Here is a 27,483-nt window from a genome sequence, read left to right as displayed (position 1 = left end):
CTGGGCAGTCGAGTCCTCCTTTGAGACGAGCCAAAAAGCAGTTTGGGTGGCACAATGTGGGGCTTGTTTTCCCATGGACAAGGCAGCCCTGGACCCCTCTAAGCCTCTCCGTAACCTTGTCCCTCAGTGCCAGACCAACAGGTATCAGGGTATCGGGCATCTCAAACGCTGTTGGTCTCAAGGAAACTGTGGGAATGCAGACACCCTCATGGATCTGACCCATGGATCAGTGGCCAGATTGCTTCTGGCCATCCTGACCTCACCCAGCCAGCATCTGTCATGTACCTTCCACCCCAAACACCTTTACTCACATCCACAATAACCCATTTAGGACCATCTGAGGTGCTGTTTTTATTTCCCTAGCTCTCCCCAAAGTTTCATGGACAAATTCCTCAGGGAAAGGAATAAAATGGGATGATGCTAAAGCAACCACCTGAAAAATCTATACATACAAATAAGAAACCCTTGGCCACTCGGGATGAGACACGGGGCTGCCAGATGACCTCTAGAACAAAGCCCTTCTTGAATGGTGGTGACCAAGCTTAGGGTACATCTCCTCCCTTCAGTGCTGCTCCACACTGTGCAGGGACCCCAGCTAACAGGCAGGAAGGCTGCAGGAGCTCACTCACCCCCACATCCATCCTTTTCCAGGTTCTTCCTCCCTTTGAGCATGTGTCCCCATCGGGGACAGGGTGCAACAAGAAGCGAACTGAAGAACTCAGCAACATTTATCACATAACAACTCTCCCCCTCACCAAATCCCCAGCGGTGAGCTGTTCCCTGATCCCCATCCCTGCAGACACAGCGCGTGTGTTGGAACGAACACTGGCAGGACTGTGATCCCTGCGGTGATCCCGGCTTTTGCACACGCACTCTCTGTGTCGTTCCACCCTGCCAGGTGACTGCCTGAGGAAGGTGGAACGCCACAAGCTGTCAGCACCACCAGCCCGACCTACCAAGCTGTCAGCACCTCCTGTGTGCACACTGGGCTACAGTTGCTTCATAGAGCTCAAAATAACCCGGTGCCAGAAGGAAAGGCGGAAGCGGGCAGTGAGCAGTGATGCTCCGTGCGGGGATGATGCGCCTATGCCAGCCCTCCCCATCAGCAAACACACCTCTGCTGGGGCTCCTCTAACAGGCTTGGGTTTAAATCACTCTCCGAGGCAAACATCAGTAAAACACCTTCCACTTATTGTCTGTTATCTGACACTTTGGTCATTTCATACAATCCCAGACTGGTTTGTGTTGGAAGGGACCTTAAAGCTCATCCAGTTCCAAGCCCCTGCCACTAGAGCAGGTTGCTCCTTGTTTTCAGGCTCTTCCTTGCTCTTCCCTTCTCTTTTGCTAGGGAAGAATATTTACATAGCCCCGATCCTAATTTTGCAGGAACAGGCACCAGTGCTTAGATGGTGCATGGGAAATCTTCAGCTTTAGCTGTCTGGTGTGAAAAACAGCTTTCACGAGCAGGCTCAGAAATACCTATTACCCCACCAAGTCACTTCACACCACACTGTTAAACCACCCAAAACAAGGCAAGAAGGAGGCTAAGTCAGTAGTATTAGTGTTGCCTTTGGAGCCTGTGGAGTTAATTTGGGTTTACTCGCAGTTTTGCTCTTGTCTTTGGAGCTCTGTATCTGCCCCAGTGACAGTGAGGATGTTTAGTGAGTTGAGGATGTTTAGTGAGTTGAGGATGTTTAGTGAGTTGCTATAAATGCAAAGGCAAAGCTGTTACATGGGCCACTGACAGGAATCCCTCTGGTGCTACAGAGCCCCAGGGGCATGCTGGAGAGATGAATCCCAGAAATCATGGAGGAATGCAGCAGGCATAGCTTGTGCATAGAGTCGGAGAGCAGTGATGCTCTCATGGGGTTCAAGCCATGCAGCACCCCACACGCAGGGCTCAGTCCCAGCGCAGCCTCCTGGCCCATTCCCATTCATAATGATAATTGGAGGAAATCCTCATTTCCTGCCAAAACCAAATATTTTCCCTAAGACAATGAACCCTTCGCTGTGAGCTGGGGAAATGGGTTTGCTCAGACCGGCCATCAGGCAGCCTCATGAGTGATTACTGTGTATTTATGCATCTCCAGGTTGCACATCCCTCCTGCGACCGGCCTTTCACATCCCAAGGGACTGTGGCCGAGCATCCTTAGAGCATCACGGGGTGCTCATGCCAACAGGCTCAGCACCGCTGACAGCCTAGCAGAGATGGTGGCAGCAGGGCCAGGCTGCTCTCCTCAGGATCCTATTGCAACGCCATGGATTTAACTGGAGTGGTTCTGCCATGAGCAATGAGGACCCTGCACCCAGCTCATCCCCAGAGCAGGCAAAACTTCACAGAATCATGGAATCCCAGCCTGGTTTGGGTTGGAAGGGACCTTAAAGCTCCTCCAGCTCCAACTCCTGCCACAGGCAGGGACACCTTCCACTAGAGCAGCTTGCTCCAAGCCCCATCCACCCTGGCCTCGAACACAACACACACGGAGCAGGCTCAGCACACAGGGACTGATCCAAGGTGATAACAGGAGCCCGCTTTTCCCCAGGCATCAGATTAAGGTTGGGATGGATGAAAGATGTGAGGGGCATAAGTAAACTGGAGTCGTGTCCCTGTAACTGCTCTTGGGGCACCTGCACCCACAGCTGCACAGTGACCTCGTGCAAAGTAAAAGCAGGTTTGAAATACCAATCACTGCTCTGACACAGTCTCCATTTCAGGCTAACTCTGAGCACCTTCCCTGTGAAACAGAGTGAACTGCCCTCCTGGGTTATTTACTGCCACCTCCTGAAACGCTTTGGGAGGCTTTTGCAAGAACGAGGTTCCCAAAGAACTGTTCTCATCATCACTGTTACAGTTCTGCACGAAAAGGTTCCCCAGTGCCCAAAGGAGCTGTTCCCACCACTGCACTGGGCCTAGAACAGATCCAAACCCTGCCCCTGCCCCATCCTTCCAATGCCGACAACATCCTGGGGCAGCAGATGAAGCACCTTCAAGGGGAGAAAAACCTGACCATTGCCTGCAAATCCCGATGCCACTGCATCCTCCTGGACCATGGCAGGAAGCAGCAAGCCTGGAAATGTCCTGGAATGCTGGGGTTTGGGTGGTTTCTTTAAAACAGAACAACCACTCCTGGCCACTGCTTTGGAGCATGCTAATTGAGTCAAGGATGAATCCCTGTGCCTTATAAAAGCTGGGGTTTGGGTCCATGTAGAGCACAAGCCCAGGGAGCAGAGGGTTAAACAGCAAGCCATGGATCAGATGTGCATCTCTGGGATACAATTGGATTTTGTCTGTGTTTGGGGCAAACACTGCCAAGCTTTGTGTTTCCAGCCCTGTCCTATGTGGGCATGAACAAGGGTGCAGCACCCAACCCTGCATCCCCGGACCCTGTGGTGGGATGGAGCTGGGAGCAAGGAGTGGAGCTGGGAGCAGGGATGAGGCTGGGAGCAGGGGATGAAGCTGGGAGCAGGGAATGGAGCTGGGAGCAGGGATGGAGCTGGGAGCGGGGATGAAGCTGGGAGCAGGGAATAGAGCTGGGAGCAGGGATGAAGCTGGGAGCGGGGATGAAGCTGGGAGCAGGGATGAAGCTGGGAGCAGGGAATGGAGCTGGGAGCAGGGAATGGAGCTGGGAGCAGGGATGAAGCTGGGAGCAGGGATGGAGCTGGGAGCAGGGAATGGAGCTGGGAGCAGGGATGAAGCTGGGAGCAGGGATGAAGCTGGGAGCAGGGGATGGAGCTGGGAGCAGGGAGGGTAGGACATGGTCTCTGGGTACCAAGGGACCCTTCAGCACTCAGACCCCCACTGCATGAGCAAGGGATGCTGCTGGAGAAGCCCATCCATGTGCACAAGCTCCATTCCATGCTGGAAAAGTAATTTCATGGCAAAACCAGCCACGTCCCAGAGCACGGCACGTTTCTTGCTTCCACAGCTGAATTTATTTTCAGCCCATTGTGTCTGGTGAGTCACAGATTCATAACTGGGGCAGATGGGACCACTTTGACTGTAAAACCAAAACAATGGATGCCATGGCATTCCACTTTATTGCTATTAAAAGCTCTGACGGGTGACTAAAATAGAGGCTGCTACAATAAATCAGCTTCTACAAGCATCCTCTGACTATAAAGTGCCTCACATGAAATGGGCACTCGGGGGCTGCACTATCAGCCCTTTATAGGGAGATGGATCTTTTCTTCATGCTGCTTCTGTCAGCAACAGGACCTGGTACCTAAAAGCAAGGTTTTATTGCTGTGGTAGCACCCAAATGACATCCCTCATGAGCCTCAGGAGCTTGGGGATAGGGATAGGTGAAAAAACACATTGTCTTTATTGGTCCATTTGGGAAACCAAGGCAGGGAAACCTCAATGAGTAGCACTTGGTCTACCCTGTGTTGGTGGACACCAGAGATGAGGTTTGCTGCATGTCAGTGAATACACCGAGTTGTTTGTCAAAGGAACAGGGAGGGGGAGAAAACCAGAGGAGTAAACATCCTTATGCCAACCTGATGAAGTTTAACCATGCCAAGTGCAAGGTCCTACAGCTGGCTCAGAGCAATCCCAGGCACAGCTACAGGTTGGGCAGAGAAGAGATTCAGAGCAGCCCTGCAGAGAAGGACTTGGGGGTGTTGGTCGATGAGAAAATGAACATGAGCCGGCTGCAGTGTGCGCTCACAGCCCAGAAAGCAACCGTATCCTGGGCTGCATCAAGAGGAGCGTGATCAGCAGGTCCAAGGAGGTGATCCTGCCCCTCTGCTCTGCTCTCGTGAGACCTCACTTGGAGCATTGTGTGCAGTTCTGGTGTCCTCAACATAAAAAGGACATGGAACTGTTGGAACAAGTCCAGAGGAGGCCACGAGGATGATCAGGGACTGGAGCAGCTCCTGTATGGAGACAGGCTGAGAAAGTTGGGGCTGTTCAGCCTGGAGAAGAGAAGCTGCGTGGAGACCTCAGAGCAGCTTCCAGTGTCTGAAGGGGGCCTACAAGGATGCTGGGGAGGGACTCTTCATTAGGGACTGTAGTGACAGGACAAGGGGTAACGGGTTCAAACTGAAACAGGGGAAGTTTAGATTGGATCTAAGGAAGAAATTCTTTACTGAGAGGGTGGTGAGGCACTGGAATGGGTTGCCCAGGGAGGTTGTGAATGCTCCATCCCTGGCGGTGTTCAAGGCCAGGTTGGACAGAGCCTTGGGTGCCATGGTTTAGTGTGAGGTGTCCCTGCCCATGGCAGGGGGGTTGGAACTGGATGATCTTAAGGTCCTTTCCAAACCGAACTGTTCTATGATTCTATGATTATGAACCTCATTTCCAATATGAACTTGAATTGGTTTCAACTACTTGTGCTTTAGATACAAAAATACCAGGGCAATGAATAATGACGGCCGCACGTGGAAGAGCCTGACCAAGTCAAAACCAGGCACCCGCCGAGCTCCTCTGCACCCTTCAAAGTGGGGCGTTCCTTTTGATCCCAAACCGAAGGCTTTTCCCACCAAGGCACAAGCTGACCTTTTGCAGACTCTCGTTGGTGTTTATTTAACAAACACCAGGGCTTGGGAGCTGGAATCTGTCTCAGGACTTACATCAACAGCAAACTATTTCCTGGGATACATCTGGAATTCAAAGCCTCCCGTTTCTCTCTACCTTTTGGCAATATTTGCCGTGGGCTCAAGTGGGTGCTGATGCTGCTCCAAGGTCACTGCTGCCCCTCCTGCCCTCACCAGCAAGGTTGAAACGGCCAAAGCTGGAGCAGAAAAACTTCTTAGGTGAAAATGGAGGGAATTTTACCCCTCGAGGAAAGAGCTGGGTGGTCGGGGAGGAGAGGTGGCTTCTCCCGTCCTGCAGTTGGAACGTGTCCCCACTCAGCGTCAAGACCAACCCTAAACGTTTCCAACTGGCGGGCTGCTTTATTTCAGCTTTGGGAGTGTGCAAGCTCCTTTGTGCATGGATCCTCATGGAAACTGCCATTATTCCATAGTTTGGAAGGGAAAACAAGGCAGCAGCCCGCTCCCAGCCATCAAGAGCATTACTGATGCTGAGAGAGCTGGGCTGGGTCAGCCTAGAGAAGAGAAGGCTCCTGAAGGGGAGACCTGAGAGCAGCTCCAGTGCCTAAAGGGGCTGCAGGAAACCTGGAGAGGGGCTTGGGACAAGGGCCTGTAGGGACAGGCCCAGGGGAATGGCTTGAACCTGCCCGAGGGGAGACTGAGATGAGCTCTTAGGCAGAAGCTCTTCCCTGTGAGGGTGCTGAGGCGCTGGCACAGGGTGCCCAGAGAAGCTGTGGCTGCCCCATCCCTGGCAGTGTTCAAGGCCAGGTTGGACACAGGGGCTTGGAGCAAGCTGCTCCAGTGGAAGGGGTCCCTGCCCATGGCAGGGGTTGGAGCTGGAGGAGCTTTAAGGTCCCTTCCAACCCAAACCATTCCAGGATTCTATGTTTACACACCCACTCCTCTTGGATCTCCATCCCAGGCTGAAGCTGGTTTTAATGCTGAAAACCACACAAACCACACATCCACATGTCAGGAGGCTGCTCTTGTGATCCTTAGTGCAGATGACTCCATCCTGTGAAGGCACGTGCTCCTCGAGGACAGTGAAGTCACCCCACGAACGGGACTGTGTGTCCACAGCAGCCACTGCACAACATGAATAGCCCTGTTGTACCCAGCACCTCAGCACCCTTTCCGTAACAGGCGCCTTTCAGGCACAAAGTCTGCTCTATAACAAGTCCTTATCAGGCACACTCAGTGCTTCATCCTCACCACCTTCTGAGCTGGTGTCCACTGCTGCCAGTGCCCTCTCCTCCACCCTTCGCAGCTATTTATGATGAACTCATAACCACAGGATACAAGAGAATATTGTGGTTTAATTGCCTTATTGTTCTGTAGCAGCTACTCTCTGTCCCATATACTATAGGCCACACTGTACAATACAGAGCTTCATGGAGAAGCAGTTTGCCAGCTGTCTGGAACTCCTCAGTGTACATGGTTAAACCCTCACAGGAAACAGGTTAGAGAAAACTCAGGAGAACAAGACATTAGTACAGTATTTGTATGAGAGATGAAGCTCTTCAAATTACAGATGCTTTGAAGGCTCACAGGGAAGCCAAACCCTTGTGGAGCCATCTCACAGAATCACAGCCTGGTTTGGGTTGGAAGGGACCTTAAAGCTCACCCAGTTCCAACCCTGCCACAGGCAGGGACACCTTCCACTAGAGCAGCTTGCTCCAAGCCCGTGTGTCCAACCTGGCCTTGAACACTGCCAGGGATGGGGCAGCCACAGCTTCTCTGGGCACCCTGTGCCAGCGCCTCAGCACCCTCACAGGGAAGAGCTTCTGCCTAAGAGCTCATCTCAGTCTCCCCTCTGGCAGTTACACAAATATGACTTGTTATACATATATATGTATAATATATATGTCACTTTTATATATATATGTGCTTAAAAACATCTGCAAGAAGGACAGCTGTGTCTGGAAATGTGCTATCTCAGATGAAAATCTCTCAGGAACACCCATACCAAAGTGGTACAAGGCAGGAAACAGAAGGGGCAGGAGATAGCGAGGGCTCATTCTGCCGCTGCCGGGGACGATTGCAAACTGCCACTCAGGCGGCTGCCACTGGTGTGACGGACACGTCACATCCTCACACTGAGCTGCGTGGGGACAGCAATCTGCTCGGCCAGGGCTGGCCATGGCTCAGCTTCCCATAGATGACTCAGACAAAGCCACTGCTGCGAGGTGCTTGGGCACACAACACCCCAAATCCTGTGGGAAACGTTGACATAGAGATGTTGGAAAGTGGTGGACATGGAGGTGGGACATGATCAGTCCCCAGGTCAACACACAGCAAGGTACCCTTCGGAGAAGAATCAATCAGGCCATGGGAAAGGAAAACCAAGCGGGTGTCTCCATCACAAAGCATCCCTGGGAGACTCTGCTTAGCAAATCCATGCTTTCTCACCCAAACAGCTTCTCCTGCTGCCTTGCAAAGGGTGAAAGCACCCGTTCCTGCAAAAATCAGCCCAGCCAGGACAGCTGGGGTCCAAGCCACCTCCTGCCACCCTTACAACATCGCTTATCTCCCACATTTTTGAGGTGCATCCACACCAGCTCTTTGAGAAACATCCCAGTTCATGGAGAAATCTAATCCTGACCATTTCCGAGCACAGCCTGCCCTAGGGACACGGTCATTGGAGCTGCAAGACCAAGCACTGCACCTAGGAAGGAGAACATAGTGCTGCAAGATTAAGCCACACACCCTCAGAACAACTGATGGGATTCCAGAGGTTGGATGTTGTCCTCCTCAGGCTTGTGCTTTACGTGGAAAGGAGGAATAAAAGCTGATGTTGGAAAGCAGACCCCAAGCCCCGCACTGAAATGACAGGATGGTTGATGTCCTTGCTTAAGGGTAGTCAGAGATGCCAGGCAGCTCCCCTGGTACCCAAGCCCATAGCAACTGGCTTCCTCACATCTCACCTGCCCCTGGACACTGGGGATACATGACACATCACCATCACCCACTTGCTTGAGTATAAGCCACCAGGTTTATACCCACTTCAAAGGCCCAAAGCAGAGCATTTGCAGGCATTTAAGGCATGCAGAAGGATTTTCATGCTGCTGTGGCTTCTAAAAGTTGTTATTTCAACAACCACCACGTCCATGGTTTGGGTTCTGCCTGAAGCCAAAGCCTCTCTGGTTTGATGCCATATGAGTAAATAAAGGGAATGATATGGGATCACCTTGCCTCTCTGAGCTATGGGAATTGCTGAGAGAAGAGGCAAAGCCAGGATTTTGAGGAATGAATAGCAATGTTCTCGCAAGGATTTTCCCTCCTAGCAGAACTTTAACATTTAGGTCTCTTTCTTCATTAGCCCAGTTATGTGGCCATGTAATTGCTTCCAGGAGTGGCTCCGTCCTTTCCTGCCTGGCCTGAATATCCCTCCTGCTATGAAGAAAACACTGCTTTCAGGTCAAATTAGTCCTATTTCAATTACGGCACTGGGTTTCAGGCCTATAACACATGTGGTTACAGCACAAGCCCAGAATTAACCGACCCACTGCCAGACCTGGATGCAGATCCAGCACCCAGCACCCTGAGCTTCATTCCGAGGAATTCATGGCATGCCCTGTGCCTCAGTTTCCCCATCTATAAAGTGAATGCTTTGAGTTACACTGGGAAACCCAGTCTGGACACGTTGGCTTTCCTTTGCTTTGACTCATGAGGACCATTGCACATAAGTCATTCCCACCCCGTGGAAAGACTAGAGGACACGTGCAGCCATGCACACACCTCACCACTACTTCAGCTCTTAACACCTAACTTTCCAGTCTCATTCTAAAAGAGGCATCAAAGCAGCCTGACGGAATACCCAAGCCTGCAGGGCTTCCTTGAGCACACTTATCCCTTGTCTCCTTCTGCCCACAAGGAATCAGTTGCTTTTCACAGCATTCCCATCCCGGGGAGGGCTCTGACCGTGCCCCGCGCCCCACCAAAGGCAAGAATGCTCACCATAACTTGCCTAATCCTGCTCATCCCTCTGTTCCAGTCCTCCCACGTGGAGAGCAGCCTGCCAGCACCGCTCCTCATAGCTCAATAGCTATGAAAACCCTGGCCTCATCCAGCTCCCGGCTTCCCTTTCTTCCCACCCTGCTGCCCCAAATCCCTGCCTCCGGGATCCACCCGCTGCCACGGGAACCCAAACCAGGCTGGGTTTCCACCCTGGAAACTGGGGATGCTCCACAGGATGTGCCTTGGGCTGGATCCCCGTCACAGAGTTCCTTGGTGATGGTGGTGTTGGATGGTGGTGGTAGCAACCCCATGGCATTTGGCCACACAGCCTGGATCAGCGGGCGAGGAGAGGATGGGAATGGGGGTGCTCATTGCTCCTGCCACCACCAGCATTGGGGGAGATGCCAGGTAATCCCTTCCCCATTCCTACAGTGCTCGTGCCTTGCAGCAGGGGGCTTTGGGACCTTTTCTTTATGGTATCTGTGCTTGCAGAGGCCGAGTAATCTGATTTTTGTCATCCTTAGGTCACCTGCCCGTGCCAAAGCCATGTTCTCAGGGTGCCCAGAGAAGCTGTGGCTGCCCCATCCCTGGCAGTGTTCAAGGCCAGGTTGGACACAGGGGCATGGAGCAAGCTGCTCTAGTGGAAGGTGTCCCTGCCCGTGGCAGGGGTTGGAACTGGATGATCTCTAAGATCCAACCAGGCTGTGATTCTATGGTTCAATGATGAAAATCAGGGCAGATGCTCCCGACACGGCTGCCTCTGGGATGAAGCACAGCAGATAACTGCACTGAACCAAACCCAGGGGTGAGCTTTGTGGCCAGCAGAAGGTGACAGTCCACAATGGGAGGTGGCCAGGGTGAACTCCCTGCTCCCACAGTGGCAGCCCTGGGGTCTTCAGTCCCCCATTGTCTCTATCTTCTGCAGCGCGGGTGGTGTCATTGACTTTACAGCTATAAACTATTGATGTGGGAAATGTTGAACCATGAAACTGCAGAAAGAGAAGCTTCATGAGTGTGAAACGGAAAGGCTGCTCACACTGTCCTTCAGTGCAGCAACTCTCTTTGGCCCTCACCAAAACTCCAGTGACTTGGTTTTGCAAGGAGAGGACCCAGGAGCAAAACCCTCCCCAGTTCACGGCTCAGATCTGTTATCTGGTTCTGTGCAGCAGATTGAGCAGGGAGGTTGTGCTCTGTGCTTGCAACTGAAAATGAAACGTGATAACATCTCCAGAGTGGAAAATTACAGAGGCTGAGATATTCATACTGTAGCAGGATGAATTCAGCTCCTAACAGGGCCTAGGTTAGGTACCTTGGGTGCTGCCTTCACCTCCCCATGGCAGGAATGGGGCTCCTCCTGAGCCCAAAAATGTGGGGTTTAACATAATCCTGCTGGAAACACGTGCCAGGAGGAAACGATGCCATGCTGGGATCAGTGTGGAAAACTCAGCACAGAACAGCAATGTGGGAATTCCTTACAGAAATCCATTTGGAGGGGGATGCGTTTTCTCCTTAGACAGAAGGATGCGCTTCCCTGCAACACCTGCATCGCTCCCATCCTTAGGAGGATGCTAAAGGAGTTTTATCAGTGAACAGCATCACCTCAGTGCTGAGCCCTGTCTGCAGGACCAGCACCACCACCTCTTACCTGCGTCATCTTGGCAAGGTCCAGCGAGGGCCGCTGCTCCTGAACCTCCTCCGGTCTCCGCCGCTTGACCCCAACCTTTTTGTCATTCAGGACGCAGGGCTGGGAGCGGCTCCGGGAGAGCCCCCCTGCCCGCCGGCCCAGCTCCGGAGTGGAGGCAGGAGTGCTGCTCGCCGACGGTGCGCAGTGCTCCGAGGAGGAGAAGCGGTCGTGAGAGCAGGACAGGGACCTCTGCATGTCCACCCCGCGCCCGCCGGTGGCTGACCTCCTCGGCTGGCATCCCAGCCGGCTGCTGAGGACGGGATGCTCGCAGCACAGCGGGTTGGACCGCGACGGGAGGCTGAAGCTCGAGCTCCTCTGCATGGTGGCGAAGCCATTGGAGTAGCGCTGCACGCTGCCCCCGCTGTAACACCGCCGCTTCTCCACCGGCGTCCACACCTTGGAGCCCAAAGGTCTCCAGGAGGAGCCGCAACCGGACATCTCATCCGAAAAGGAGAGCGAGCGGCACTGGCGCTTGCTGGGGGGAGCCGAGGGGTTGCCATGGGGGTCGCTGAGGCTGAGGTCTTTGATCAGGTTGGTGACGGAGCAAGTGGTGGCTGTGTCCCTGGGCCAGCGCGAGCCCTCCTCGCCCTTGTCCGACAAGCAGTCCCAGATGCTGGCGCCCGGCTGCTCGAGCTGGAGTGGACATTTCCTGCTGAGATCTCTCCATCTGTCATTTTCTGGTTCAGAAAGGAGAGGGGAATAAAGGAGCCCAAGTAAGAAACACACAGGCACGGGCATCAGCATTAATTAATTCTGCGATCCGCTTTCTACGGCCGTAAATCAAAAGCAGCAGCACAGGGGATGCTCTCCTGAACAAATTAATTAACCCTTGGAATATGGTTTTCCAAACTGCCAGCACAGCGATTGCTGGGGTGTAGATGGAGAGAGAGACAAAGCGATAACCGCAGCAGGAGCAAAGCTGCTAGGAGAAGATCAAAACATGCCTTTGAGTCTCCAGATTACGCTAGCTAAGGGAAATGTAGCAGTATAAAATGTGTGGCCATTGCTTTAGCTCTGTGCTAAGTCATGTCTCACACCCATGTGGTTTGTCCTGGGTTCCACAATGAGTAATTGCCTGAGGAGTTCCCCAAAACTGGAAGTGAAGAGCACAAACATGTAGCATTGTTGGGGTGAGATAGCCCTCAGGGCATCTCAGAGCAGCTTCCAGTATCTGAAGGGGGGCTACAAGGATGCTGGGGAGGGACTCTTCATCAGGGACTGTAGTGACAGGACAAGGGGTAACGGGTTCAAACTGAAACAGGGGAAGTTTAGATTGGATCTAAGGAAGAAATTCTTTACTGAGAGGGTGGTGAGGCACTGGAATGGGTTGCCCAGGGAGGTTGTGAATGCTCCATCCCTGGTGCTGTTCAAGGCCAGGTTGGACAGAGCCTTGAGTGACATGGTTTAGGGGGAGGTGTCCCTGCCCATGGCAGCGGGTTGGAACTGGATGATCTTAAGGTCCTTTCCAACCCAAACCATTCTATGATTCTATGACCAAATACCAGAAAGGAGATGAAACAGAAGCTGGGATGGTCCTAACAGCAAAGGGGGTGATCTCACCAGCATCCAGCTACCTGTCATAGCACAGAAATCCCAACAGGGTCATCAGAGCCCATGGGAAACCAATATCATCCCGACACCCATTGGGCTGTCCTGCTTTCAGATGCTGCTAAAACAGCATTGCTCCAGTGAAACGAACCTACCCCACTGAGGCTCTGAGCTTCTCTCCCAAATCGACCCAAAGACACTGTGTAAAACGGGGTGCACATAACAAGCTCTAAGATGGCAGACAATATATATATATGTGTGTATATATATATAGATAAGATAGACATATAGATATAGATATATAAAATAGATGCACGATAAACCTCCAGCAAGTCTTTGCAAGATGCTGTCCTTAGGTCCCTGTTGCGAGGCCCATTGTCCATCTCCCCTCTGTCCCCTAAGTCTGGGTGCTCTGGCCCAGGTACCCCCCTGCCCAGTTACCCCCATGAAGCATGAAGGAACCCACACACTCCTACTGTACCGCAGCACCCTGGGGTCAGCATCTCTTTGGGGCTGCCTTGAAAAGCCCATGTGTACCTAGCACAGCCACTTGTTTGCATTTCTTTAACACACATAACGTTGAAGCATTTATTTAAAGGAACAAATTGATTAGTACACCTATTTTACTACACCTTTTTAACGTGTTCTTACTCTCTTTCATTCAGCTTATTTACATGGGAATTTGCCCTGCAAACCTGCCTTAACAGCCTTCCAACAGAGCACAGCGTAAGATGGTGGTGTTCTGTTGCATGGGTTTGGGGTTACCATAAAGATACTCATTTTATCAGATGGGGCTTGTCATTTTATCAGATGGGTAAAGATCCAAGAAACTTGCACCTCCATTGGGCTGAAATGTATATAGCTACGGGCATGGTGCAAAGTCTTCCATGTGGGAAGACTGCAAACCCGGAGGCAGCTGTATCCAGAAATCCCACTGATGACCGTGTCCAAAGAGAGGATTAAGGGGGATGATCTCAGCCCCACACACATCCCACTGACAATAACAGAAGTAGCACCAAGGCCTGGCTCCCCGGGCTCTCTGCAGGCGTTGATACTCAAGAGGAAAACCATGGTAGGACAGGACAACTCCATCGGCTGTGCAGTGGAAAAAAGTCATCGCCAAAACCAGTCACCAGTTCTCTGTCACTGCTGCTGTGAACAGAGCAAACCGTGCTTGCTGTTGCTGCCAAGTTTCATCTGATCATATCTAAATCACGCAAGACTTCTTAGGGGTTTTGGGGTTTTCCACCCTGGTAACTGAAGGATGAAGTAAAAGCTGTACCCAGCCCACAGCTGTAGGTACCAGGCTGATAGGCAAGATGTAGCAGTGCAGAACGTGTCCAACCAAGGCTCGGTTTCAAGTCAGGAGGTCAGACTTGGGGTGCATGGAGCACTCTTGGCCACTATTCCCACTTCTCCCTGCATCCAGCTGCCACAGTAAGAGCTCCAGCCCCATCCCCCCTGGCTCTGCCCTCAGTAAGCACACAGCATTCCAACAGTTGCTGTGCCCGTTTGAATAAACACAATGAAGAGTGCGAAATCTGCGCTAAACAACTACATCTATGGGGAGATCTTTATTATTTTCCCCTCCGCATTATGCTGCCAGCAGAGAGATTCCTCAGGTCAGGTCAGCAGACAAAAGAAACAGAAATAGAAGCCGAGTTCTCATGGCAAGCTGCCACCATCCTCCGGCCGGAGGCATCGCGTTGTACAAAGGGCCTTGGTGAGGAGGACACGGGACACCTTCCTCTTTCAGCCCTGCTGCAGCATAAACAGCCATAAATCTTCCAAACCCTGCAAAGAAAGCGGGAGCTGCACAGTTATCCCCAGCAGCAGCTTGGGGTTATTTGCTCTTCCCCTTGCACTGTGCGAGCTGGGTTTTGGCAGGGCAGGAGGAGACCATGGCACAGCCCCTCCAGAACCACTGATGGGTCCCAAACTACCACAGAACCCAGAAAATGGGGCTTTTAGGGCAAATAGGAAACTTTTCACCCTGAAACAAGTTGGACACGGGGTAGTCCAAGAGGTAAGCATGTAATTGAGGGACTCAGGAAAGCCGCATTGAGGAAAAGGTGCTGGTTTCTGTTCAGGTTTTAAGACTTAGCTGTGAGCTGGCAGCTGTTTAGCTGTTGGAACAAGCCCAGAGGAGGCCACGAGGATGATCAGGGACTGGAGCACCTCCTGTATGGAGACAGGCTGAGAAAGTTGGGGCTGTTCAGCCTGGAGAAGAGAAGGCTGCGTGGAGACCTCAGAGCAGCTTCCAGTATCTGAAGGGGGCTACAAGGATGCTGGGGATGGACTCTTCATTAGGGACTGTAGTGACAGGACAAGGGGTAACGGGTTCAAACTGAAACAGGGGAAGTTTAGATTGGATCTAAGGAAGAAATTCTTTACTGTGAGGGTGGTGAGGCGCTGGAATGGGTTGCCCAGGGAGGTTGTGAATGCTCCATCCTTGGCAGTGTTCAAGGCCAGGTTGGATGAGGCCTTGGGTGCCATGGTTTAGTGTGAGGTGTCCCTGCCCATGGCGGGGGGTTGGAACTGGATGACCTTAAGGTCCTTTCAGACCCAAACCATTCTATGTTTCTGTGACTAAGACTCATATTCTGAGCAGGCTGATAAGACTGGTAACAACAACTGCAGTGGAACCATTAATACTGCTGCACATAAGCGTGTATTCATTTTTTCACATTACAAACCTCAGCCTGGTTTACCCCAAGGCAATGATTTGTTCCAGGATAAAACCCACCATGAGAACCTCTCGGTTCACAAGTGAGTCGCTTCTCTGAAAAACCCTCCTTTGCCATCTGGAAAAACGATAGGAGAAGATGTACAACCAGAGCATGATGTAAGTGGGGCATGAGGGGCTCTTCCCCTGTTTGTGTCCTTGGATGAAATAGCATCTTCCTTTGGGATTTTAACTTAGAACTGCAAAGACGAACACTTCAAGTCACTCAGAGAGCACATTTCTGTTGAGATGTTTTGATCTGTGGATCTGTATTTCCAGGGTGAGGCTACACAAAGTGAATTCCCTGGCATGTCTTTGGTTGTGAAACAGCTTTCCAGCTTCCAAGACACAGAGGGGTGGTATCAGCAGCCTCGGGAAAACTGAGCTTCTCGTCCTGCCCTTTCATAGCATCCCGGACTGGTTTGGGTTTGAAGGGTCCTTAATGCTCATCCAGCTCCAACCCCTGCTGTGTGGAGGGACACCTTCCACTAGAGCAGCTTGCTCCAAGCCCCATCCAACCATGGCAGCAAGAGCCTGAACCCTCTTGCAAACCATGCATGAAGCAGCAGGAAACAGAGACAGGCATGAAGCAGCATCCAGTTCAGGTTGGAGCTGCAAGCTCCCAGGCTGCCCAGCCTCAGAGGGAACCAAAACCAAACCATTTCTGCTTTCCAAAGCAAGGCTGTGATGGTTAGCTCTGATTCATCCCTAGAAAGGGTGATCCAAGCCTTGGCTCTTGTGTCACTCCTCTAAGCCTGCACGCATTGCCTCTGCCCTGCCCAGCCTTGGGGACAGTTTGGTGGCAGAGCCTTTCACCCTGGGGTGATGGGGAGCAGCCCTGCCAGGGATGCTCTATAAAGGAGACGTTGGGTGTCCAACAGCAGGAGCATTTGGGGTGCAGGTGAAGAGTGGCCATCACTGCCCAGCAGGACTCACCAGGCTGGGCGAGCAGCAACAAGCCCTGGCATTGAACCTCACCTGGTTTTTCTCCCCTCTATTTTCAGAGACAAACCAGAAGCCACCTGCATGTGAGCAGGGCCCAACCTGCCCTGGGATCACTGACAGCATGCTCAAACACATCCGCACCGCTATCTGTTCCTGAGTTTCCTTTCAGGTAAAACCAAGACACGCACTTTCAAGAGCGAACATGAACCTGTAACAACATCCATCTGTTTTCCTGTGCAACCCTCACCACATCAAACAAACCCAGTGGTCCAGGGCACGGGGCACATCCCAAAATCAAGGAGATGGGTGTTGTCCTCCAAACATCCCCGAGAGCTTTGCACAGCGCCACGGAGAACAGGATCCATCCTCAGAGCATCACAGGCAGCCTTCCAGGTGCTCAGCTCCAGGTTTTGCAGGAGCAGCTCATGGAGACACCAGGCACCTCCCAGCTTCAGATGGCCTCTTTCAGTGACTGCCCTGCTCCCCTGGTGACACAGAGTAAGTTGTAATGACCGCATCCATAACCATGGAGGAGGGTGTAAACCCAAAGAGCTGACACAACTTTAACTGCAGCGACACAAATGTGCTGCTATAATATTTTTACAGCTCCCTTTTATGCATAATGCATGCTCCTTCTGCTCAAGTTCCCTCCGCGTTCTTTTCCAGTGAAATAATTTACATGAATGCATTATTTATTATGGCAACTTGTAAACCAATTATGGGTTTCAATCCATTTTCCTTCTTTCCTTTCCTTGGCAGATGAATTCTGTTTGGATCCTCACCCAAACATTTCTCTTCACACAGGTGCGTGGCCAAGTCCCCTTATCCACGTGTTGTTTTGAGTTGAATTTCACTCTCCCTGTCCCCATCCATGAGGGAAAAAGCAGGCTGCGTTTTCCACTGCCCCCTGTTTATCTTCAGGGGTTGATTTGGGCTGCATCAAGAGGAGCGTGACCAGCAGGTCGAAGGAGGTGATCCTGCCCCTCTGCTCTGCTCTCGGGAGACCTCCCTTGGAGCATTGTGTGCAGTTCTGGTGTCCTCAACATCAAAAGGACATGGAACTGTTGGAACAAGTCCAGAGGAGGCCACGAGGATGATCAGGGGCTGGAGCACCTCCTGTATGGAGACAGGCTGAGAAAGTTGGAGCTGTTCAGCCTGGAGAAGAGAAGGCTGCGTGGAGACCTCAGAGCAGCCTTCCAGTATCTGAAGGGGGCCTACAAGGATGCTGGGGAGGGACTCTTCATCAGGGACTGTAGTGACAGGACAAGGGGTAACGGGTTCAAACTGAAACAGGGGAAGTTTAGATTGGATGTAAGGAAGAAATTCTTTACTGCGAGGGTGGTGAGGCACTGGAATGGGTTGCCCAGGGAGGTTGTGAATGCTCCATCCCTGGTGCTGTTCAAGGCCAGGTTGGACAGAGCCTTGGGTGCCATGGTTTAGTGTGAGGTGTCCCTGCCCATGGCAGGGGGGTTGGAACTGGATGATCTGAAGGTCCTTTCCAACCCTGACTGTTCTATGGTTCTATGATTCTATAAATGTGGAACAAATGTACTGATTGTAATTAGCTGGTGGCAGTGCCATGGAGCCTTCCCATTGCAGAAATGAGATTAAAATACGATGTGCAGCACTGTGCTTCAATGGGAAATGAAAACAACAACCCCCAAACCTACCGCTGGAGAACAAACACACCAGTGCTGTGGGCTCCTGGTGCCAGCAGCTGGCTTTGGAGAGGGAAATTCCCCATCTCAACAGTGAAACCTTCCCTGCTTTTCACTGTGAGCCTCTGGTGAGGTCTCCCTGCTCCAGAGGAGCCTCAACGGCTTTCCCTGCATGGCTTTTTGTGTTTCCAGGTTAACTGCGCTTGAAGATGCACCGAGATGCTGCTCTACATTAATGGCCTTTCCAAAAATCCCCTGAAATCCCCGAAAACCACAGTTCAGAAACAGGAAGGGTGCAAGCCCTGTGGGTGCTCTTGGGATGCCATCAAGGGGCTGGCCTTTCTTCTGGCTTCTTGGCTTTTCCTCCATCACCCATGCAGGGTGAAAAGCCACTTCCACAAGAAGAGATGTGCAACAACAAGACCCAAGGCTCCAACCTCCCTAGCACGCTTGCCTCTTGGACGAGAGGTGTTGCCAAACCATGCCAGTGGTGGAGTGTTCCAAAGGACATTTGAACTGACCCATGCGCTTCATCCATCATCCCGCTCTGCTGCAGCGCTCTTTGAGGACAAATTCTGGGGGTGCTTTCCAAGGAAAAAGCAAATGTTGGTTATATTAAAAGAGCATTTCACAGATGCATGCAGCATCTATTCCCAACGGGCTCAAACCCATCCTCCTCCTCCCAAGCAGGACTGTGCATGCAATGCCTGCTGCACTGGGACTCTGATCCTACATCCAGAGTGACTGCACTTGCAAGCACCTTGTCACATCCCAGCCTGCAGCCTGCCTCAAAGATAACTTCTTGCTTATGCAGAAACCAGGAGGCCACGGCTGTCAGCACGTTCCTGCTGAGCTTCTCATACAGGACCAGACCACTGCAGCATCTGGTGCTACCGACTTCGATGTCAATAACTTCTTACATACCTGCTAGGGGAAGATAAGGTGATGCTGCCAATGCCTTGTTAAAATAGCCTATATTGTCTTCTGCCATCCATCCAAAGACTGAGAAACTTCAATATAGGAAGTCAAAAGTACTTTATGTCACCTTCTTTTTCTAGCACAGCCATTCACGTGCGACTTCAGGGGAAGAAAGGAGGAGGAGAAAAAAATCCATATCCCACAGGACAATTCTTATACCTCCAGATGCTTCAAGGACCCATCAAGGAGAAAGGAAAAAATAAGTTGTTGCATTTATAGTTTTAGGCATTTCACCTCTAATCTTCCTCCCAGCAAAGCCCTATATAAAGATAAACCCAATCGTTTTAGTATTATTATCATCATAGTGGCAGGGGTATTTCCCATAACTCTACAAATCAGAAGGTTATTTAGGCCACGTTGAGAAGTGAATCTAACACTGCATCATCTGATGTATCAAGTCTTTCACAATGTTTACTCATATATTGAGTTATATTCCAATCTATAATCAATTTTCAGGCTCTTGATTTGTTTAGTACCGTATGAGGTAAGGTGCATCTAAGATGCAAGGGCTTCAGTTTACTCTTTTTCCCCACGTTATGCCACAGGTAAGCAGGAGCCCAGCTGGTTTCTTGGTCATGGTGCATTACACGCCCCTTGGGGCTTTGACCCAACTTCTTCCTTCTCCTTCCTGGAGAACGTGCTCCTGAGCCACCATCCAGGTTTGGATGATGCTCTCCCAGCAGCCTGCCTTGCTGTCCCATGGCCACTGGGACCAGCCACAAGCTGCCTTCCTGCCCAAAGCTGCCCTTGCCTCCAAAGGCAACCAGGAAGATCCCATGCCAAGAACCTCAGCCTCTTCCAGGTGAAAACCTGGAAAATGCAACCAACATCCCTCCATCCCACCAACATCACACATGGGACTGGGAGTCTTTGCCTCCCGTTGGCTGTGCTGCCAGTCCAAACTCCACTGGGTTCATATATCTCAGTGCTTTCCACCAACAGGGACTTTACCCTTTGATCTGGAATATTCCCTAAGTTTCGCATTCGGTGCCACTATAACCATGGGACTTCTTTAAAAAGTCAAGCAAGTTTGGGCACCAGATTAGTCTGATCATGACCCACATCTGGAGGCATTAAGAACACCACTCAGGAAGGATGCCTAAAATGAAACCCAAGCTAAGTGATGCCCTTGCATTCTGCAGAGACTGGCTCCTCTGGACTGGGCATGATGAAGCCCATTCCATGGCAAGCTGTGGTCAAGGAGGTGACATTTGTTCCCCTCAGAAAGAGGATCATTTGGCAGCCAAAGAAGATCAGAGCAGCGTTAGGAAGACACAGAAGGCTTTGTAAAAGCTCTTTAAGACAAGCTGCTTTTCAATTAGGCATAGACTCATCAGATCTGCTGGAGAGCCTGCCAGTGCCGCAGTGCAAGACAAAACCATCTGATCGGGTTTCTTTGTTCCTCACTCATGCTTGACAGGCAGGAGAAAGGGAACGGGGCTGTCTCTACCCCTTCTTGACTCAGAAGCTTGTGACTTCCATCTGAAAAACTCCAAATGCTTTCCATCTTTCCCTGCCTCCCAGTGCCTGGAGTTAGCAGAGAGCTTGGGAAATATCTCCTGTCAAGGCTCAGGTCCTGTTAGCACTAATGAGAGTTGTGTCCATGAGGAAAAGGGGCCGCTCTTTGTCTGTAAAGTCCTGGCTTTCACAGCAAGCAGCTTGGCTCAAAATAAAACTTGACCTGCAAGTTTTAATGAGCTTTTGAGACTTCACCAAGGGACTGCTTCCCCCTGCAAAGCCCAAAGAGCACAGTGTAACAGCACAGCCTCCAGCACCATCAGTATCATGGGCCAAGGCACCAATCCCAAGTCAATTTTGGTGGCTGTTCAGCATCAAAATTGATAGTAAGCTCTGACATAAAAGTTATTGAACATCCTATACCATGGTTACCATCAAAGGTAAAATTAAGACATTTTCCTTCTTGTTTGAGGCCTGTCCAAACAGTTTGTGCCAAGTGGTAGAACATTTTAGTGATAACACTGATATTTATTACTTGCATTCTGCCAACAGTTCAAGAGCCACGGTCATGGGCTGGATGCTCAAACACAATCTCAGACCCAATGTGCTTATAATCTCAACTGTTACTGTAAAAATAAGCAGATATATCAAAGGGGAGGGGGAAGGAGATAAGCAATTCACTCAGCAGTGGTAACTGGCAGAACCTCTGGGAAGGAGGGTGGCATGAGCATGATGGACACCACTAGCAGGTGGTGGGATGCGTGCCCCTCCATCCATACTGTGTTGGGCAGGTTGGTGATGCCCACCCCAGGGGCTACAGGGGAGTGTTTTGGGGGAGACTGAACTGTCCAGGACATCTTCCCACTCACTGCTATTTACTGGAACAGGTTGCCCAGGGAAGTTGTGAATGCTCCATCCCTGGCAGTGTTCAAGGCCAGGTTGGACAGAGCCTTGGGTGCCATGGTTTAGTGTGAGGTGTCCCTGCCCATGGCATGGGGTTGAAACTGGATGAGCTTTAAGGTCCTTTCCAACCCAAACCATACTATGAAAGCAGGAACGGAGGTGCAGTAAACACGGACAGAAGTGTCTGTTACTTACCCATCACGCCACAGGAGAAGAGGGTAGGTCCTTGACTCATCTTTGGAGTGTGCTGCAAACAACCAGAGAAACTATTCACTTCTCGCAGACTCGACTGGGGCACCAGAAACCACCAGAAACCAGCTCTGACAACGCCACACTGCACCCAGGAAGGAGAAGAGCCTCGGGTGCCCGCAGTGGTCCTGTTTTGGCAGGGACCAGGGGACAGACCCAGACATCTTCCACCAATGAAATCCAATTTCATTAACTCTGGGGTTGGTGGTGAGGCCCAAGCTTGCAGACTATGGGTCCTGCAGCTAGTCCTTACCCATGGGAATAGCTGCAGTGAGGTCCCAGCCCCAGGACCCAAAACACTGGAGATAATGAATTGGGAGCTGGAATTCAGCAGCAGTTCTGTACTGAATTCACTGACAAGTAAGCAGCAGCAGTGGCATCTGAACCCCATCCAAGCCCATTAAGTCCTCCCATCTAGGCACAAAACTATTCTATGGTTCTATTTAGGTTTTTAAACATAGAGCGTTTCTAAGGCCCTCACCACAGCGCTTCTGGGGAGTCCACATTCAGATTGTGCTGAGTTGCACTAAAAATAGGGGGAAATGCAACTATACGGGTGCAAAATAACCCCAGTGGGTTTATATGCTCTTTTTTTTCCAAGAGTTTTCCTCTTGACAGTGTGAGAGACATCATCAGACTTCTAAAAATGGGCATGGACAGTTCTATACGCAATAAATCAATGTCATCTGCAGCTACATGCCATTTCAGCTATGTCTGCAAATCACTTCAATACTAATTGTTCTTTTATTATCCCCCAAAATGTCCATATTCTGCTTCTGAAGTGTCCCTCCTGGCAATGCCACCCCATCTGAGCAAGGCTTTACATCGTCTGAGGAAGCACCAGCATGACCTCTCTGTCCATCTGTGATACCATAGCTGTGGTTTATCTGGTGTTAGGCCATTGCATTCACACCTTCTCTGCTCATCCATGCCTTACACATTGCCTGCTCACATGACGATGATGATAATGTAGTAATATATAATGATAATAATAATGATGATACTAATAATAAATGCTGGAACCTGCTTCCACAGAGCAATCCAATAAAAGGATCCCACTTTATACACAGAATACTGTAAATAATGAATATAGAGGGATGTGGAAGCAGAAAACAATGATGGGAAGGTAAATAAGAGCTGTTCATCTTCTCTGGAGCATGTGCCACTTTTCTATGTGTAATAAGGGTATCCCTAGCTGTCAAGCCCACCTTAGGAAGCAGCAGGTTAGAATTAACCAGGAGACAGCAAGGACAAGCAGCTGTCTCCAAAGAGTGGCCAACAACTTTAGGTGACATGTCCCATATTGAGCATAACTCTTTGGGCAACGCGGGCACAGGGTGCCCAGAGAAGCTGTGGCTGCCCCATCCCTGGCATTGTTCAAGGCCAGGTTGGACACAGGGGCTTGGAGCAAGCTGCTCCAGTGGAAGGTGTCCCTGCCTGTGGCAGGGGTTGGAGCTGGAGGAGCTTTAAGGTCCCTTCCAACCAGCCTGGGATTCTATGATCAGATTTTGGTAGGTGATGCTGCTCCACTGCTCAGACATTTATGTCTTTTAGCCTTTGCCTTCTGGCAAAGTCAATGGAAGAACTCTTTCTTTCTTTGGAGGACCATTCTTCTTGCCCCAGTTCAACAGCCCAGACAACCCAGCAATCCACCTTGTGTAACCAGAACTATCACTGCACTATTGACCCAGCTCCAGGGCTGCGGGAGGCACTCGGCAAACACGTGGGGGCAAAGTTTCTCATTACAGCTCTGCACCTCCACTCCCGGCCATCGGCCAGCCCCAGTGCCCATCCCTTCCCATAGGAGCAGAAGAAACCATTTCTTGTGTGCCTCTGCAGCAAGTTCCCCTGTGCCTGCCCTGCACACCTGCAGGACACAGCCAGCATCAGATGCTGCCTCTTGCTGCCTGGAGCAGCAGCCACAGGAGATGCTGCCTTCCCAGCAGGAGCCAGCGCTAAAGCAAGGACATTTTTCCGACAGATCAATATCCTTCCTTCCCAGATTGCCCCCTTTTAAGGCAGGATTTAATGCTGCCTCTACCTTGCCTGCCTTCTCTTCCACCATGCGCTGCCAGGGCAGGTTGCCCTTCACCCAGCACACTGCACTATTGCCCAGGAAGCCCAGCTGGAGAGTTTGCCATCCTCACCAAACTTAAGACATTCATATATCTTTTATGCTAAAAACATGCCCATTTAGGGCTAATCCTGCCAGATGCTTCCTGCTGTGTTCCTGCACACCCTTATCTGAGACTCTCAGTGCAGGAATAGCCTCTTGGTCTAATTCCTTCTCGGACTACGACCATCTCTCCTTGAGGACAGAGGAGCAAACATCCACAACCAGCTCTGGGCTTTCTCAGCCCCATGGCCTCGCTTGTCCCTTCCAGCATCATTTAGTCTGTCTGCTGCTCCTCATTTGCTCTTTTGTTGCCTGCTCAACCGGCATGGATGCATTTGCATCAGTACAGGGCGCCAGCAAGACTGTTATGTACTACAGCACTGCCCTTTGCCATCTCCCACTTAATCCTCTTCCCCACTTGCTCATCCTTCTATTAATGATGAGCATCTGTTCACTGTTGGTGAAGCAACTACTCGCCCATGTTATTCAAGGTGTTGATTTAATGTTTTTTCTACTGTTTATTTCATTGCATGCTTACTGAAATTCATATATGCAAAAGCCACAGCACTCCAATCAGTCCCTACTCCCCTGCTCCTTGGCTATTAATAATGCAGCTCGGTAGAAAACAGCGGTATAAACCATCTCCTGTGTCCAGCTCTGGGGCAGCAGCACAAGAGGGACGTGGAGCTGCTGGAGCGAGGCCAGAGGAGGCCATGGAGATGCTGCGAGGGCTGGATCAGCTCTGCTCTGGAGCCAGGCTGAGAGAGCTGGGCTGGGGCAGCCTGGACAAGAGAAGGCTCCTGAAGGGGAGACCTTAGAGCAGCTCCAGTGCCTAAAGGGGCTGCAGGAAACCTGGAGAGGGGCTTGGGACAAGGGCCTGTAGGGACAGGCCAAGGGGAATGGCTTGAACCTGCCAGAGGGGAGACTGAGATGAGCTCTTAGGCAGAAGCTCTTCCCTGTGAGGGTGCTGAGGCGCTGGCCCAGGGTGCCCAGAGAAGCTGTGGCTGCCCCATCCCTGGCAGTGTTCAAGGCCAGGTTGGACACAGGGGCTTGGAGCAAGCTGCTCTAGTGGAAGGTGTCCCTGCCCGTGGCAGGGGTTGGAGCGGGGTGAGCTTTAAGGTCCCCTCAACCCAAGCCATTTCGGGATTCTACAATGTAAAGATCCAGCCCTGCAGCACAAGAAGCCCTTATTATAAATCTATAGCAAAGCTGTTGGTGACAAAACAGTTTTGAAGGAAGCTCTCAGGACACTTACCAGCTCAGTCCTGCATGTTACGGAGCCAGCACCTTTGTTTTGCCGCGTTTTGGTTAAGATCATCACCATGGTAATGCAGTCCTGACGTGGGGTCCATCAGGGTCCAGGCGAAGGGCACCAGCAGCTGAGGTCTGGTGAAGCTCCTCTTTCAGTCCATGTTCTTCCAGGAAAGGTTCAGCCCCACCAGCTCCTTGGGGGATGTGCAGGAACAGCCTCTGAGCGTGGAAAACTCCCTGTGTGCATACAGAGAGAACAGCTTTAAGGGACTTGCCTGGGGGATGGAGGGTGGGTGCGCTGAGCAATGGGTGAGGGCTGACCTAAAAACACCCCGAGGGTGGCTCCTCCACAGGAGTACTTATGTTAGAGTATGAAACATTGCTGGCGATCCTCTGCACCCCATCAGTGCAGAGCTGTTTCACAGGATGAGATTGCACGAGCTGCTGGAAGCACGTGAAGTGCATGAGGTGATCCGGAGGGACAGAAGTATTTTAGGTAGACAGACAGACAGATATAGATAGATAGACAGGCAGACGGATAGGTAGGTAGGTAGGTAGGTAGATAGATAGATAGACAGATAGGCAGACAGATAGATTAGATAGATAGATAGATTGATTAGATAGATAGATAAGATAGAAGATAGATAGATAGACTAGATAGGTAGGTAGGTAGGTAGGTAGATAGATAGATAGATAGATAGACAGACAGATAGGCAGACAGATAGATTAGATAGATAGATTGATTAGATAGATAAGATAGAAGATAGATAGACAGATAGATAGATAGATAGATAGACAGACTAGATAGGAAGGTAGGTAGATAGATAGATAGATAGTAGATAGATTAGATAGGTAGATAGATAGATTAGATAGGTAGGTAGGTAGATAGATAGGTAGGTAGATAGATAGATAGATTAGATAGGTAGGTAGGTAGGTAGATAGATAGGTAGGTAGATAGATAGATAGATAGATAGATAAAGTTTCTTCTGAATCTTCCCTTTGAGAAAGGGAACTCATATCCCCTATACCGAAGATACCAAGGTTTGAAAGAAGCCCCAGGGTTGATCTCACAGCAGCCCTTGCCCCCACACCAACCGGGAGCAGATGTCCAGTAGAAAAAACCTTTCCAGCATCATTAAGGCTGTGAAATCCCCTGGATGCCCCCGTCCCATCCCAGTTAGTCCCCGATTCCCAAACCATGAAGAGCCCTTTGGGGAAAAAACAAGGCAAAGAGTTGCCTACAAGGAAGGGGAGAGCTCCCAGCCCTGACATCCTCAAGGCCACACCAGACCTCCTGATCCTCACCTGTTCCTTAGGTAGGAAAAGCTAATGGCTGCACAATGAGCACATGTTAAGAACTGCAAGCCGGGCTTACAGAGCACCACCCAGACCTGACCATCCGCTCTGCCTCACCTCCTGCCATCCTCGCCCATTAACTTACCCTGTGTAAAAGCAGACAGATTGCACTTCAAATCTGATTATAGAAATCACTGTTTTCCCCAAATCACTCCTCTAATCGTGTTTTGCTATTTGCCTTGCAGTTAACAACCAAAACCACCATTTGCACTGATCTTGCACCATGCAGTCAAAACCCAACTGTGATATTTAAGGACAATATTTGAGAGTATGCCTCAAACAAGTATTAAACCTCATTATGAACTGATACGGCTCCTGTTCCCAGCTCATAAATCATCGTCCCTGTGTTTACTGGGATTAGAGCTTGTGATGGTGTTATCAGTAGCTCATTTGAAGGCCAGCTGGCTGGTAAAGAAAAATCACCTTCTATTCTTGTGTGAGGATAAAGTTCACGCAGAGTGCAAAGCCAGGAGTGGGAATCAATACATTTCCCAAAGATTTACCCTTCCCCAGGGCCCCTGCTACAGTCTGCAGCTTCTTATGAGACCCTGGTGGGTTTATAACATGCAGTTTATTGGTAGCTTCATCATTAACTTCTGGGCAACCCAATGACCAAATGGAAACCAACAAATGGAAAAGTAAAGCTTTCTAGACCATCAAAATGACACAATCTGTGAGCCCAGATCACATATCCATACTATTTAGATATTGTATATATGGCATTTATGATAGCCTGGGTTCATGCGAGGAGATCATGATGCAAGGGAGGATGGGGTGGCTGAAGGACCAGTTGACTAACACAGCAACGTGTCCCCATCACCCCCAGCGATGCTGGAGGCAGCTCAGGCACCTCTGTTACAGCTGATGGACGCTCAAGTTATGCTCAGGAGCCTCCCCCAGTGCTGGGGATGGCCTGGGGACATCGAGCTCTTTGCCAGGAACAAGCAGATAGAGCCACTGTACGGTCATTAAGAAGCTCCACAGGACTTCTACATTTCTGCATTCTGATGGTCCTTGCATCAAACCTACTGGCACGCAGCAAGACCTACAGGTCCTGTTCAGGGAGCATGGCTGCTTACACCAGGCTCTGAGCAAACACAAGGCGAGGAGATGCTCCCTAAAA

General features: G+C 50.8%; 1 protein-coding gene across 1 annotated transcript in view; it reads right to left on the bottom strand.

Moving 5' to 3' along the window:
• FAM53B (family with sequence similarity 53 member B) overlaps positions 1-25,153 on the bottom strand; it is a 32,715-nt gene extending 7,562 nt beyond the window's left edge. Inside the window, exons 1-3 of the mRNA XM_080621715.1 lie at positions 25,009-25,153; positions 21,584-21,635; positions 11,135-11,850 (exon numbers count right to left, since the gene is read on the bottom strand). Of these exons, the coding sequence (XP_080477841.1) occupies positions 11,135-11,850; positions 21,584-21,635; positions 25,009-25,077 (837 nt within the window). The 5' untranslated portion in view covers positions 25,078-25,153. The remainder of the gene's footprint in view (positions 1-11,134; positions 11,851-21,583; positions 21,636-25,008) is intronic.
• Positions 25,154-27,483: the final 2,330 nt, after the last annotated feature.

The sequence above is a fragment of the Psittacula echo genome, assembly GCF_963264785.1.
Source record: "Psittacula echo genome assembly, chromosome: 6".
In the NCBI taxonomy this organism is placed as follows: Eukaryota; Metazoa; Chordata; class Aves; order Psittaciformes; family Psittacidae; genus Psittacula; species Psittacula echo.
Note: the sequence above shows the minus strand (reverse complement) of the source record. Positions and strands in the feature narration are given on the sequence as shown.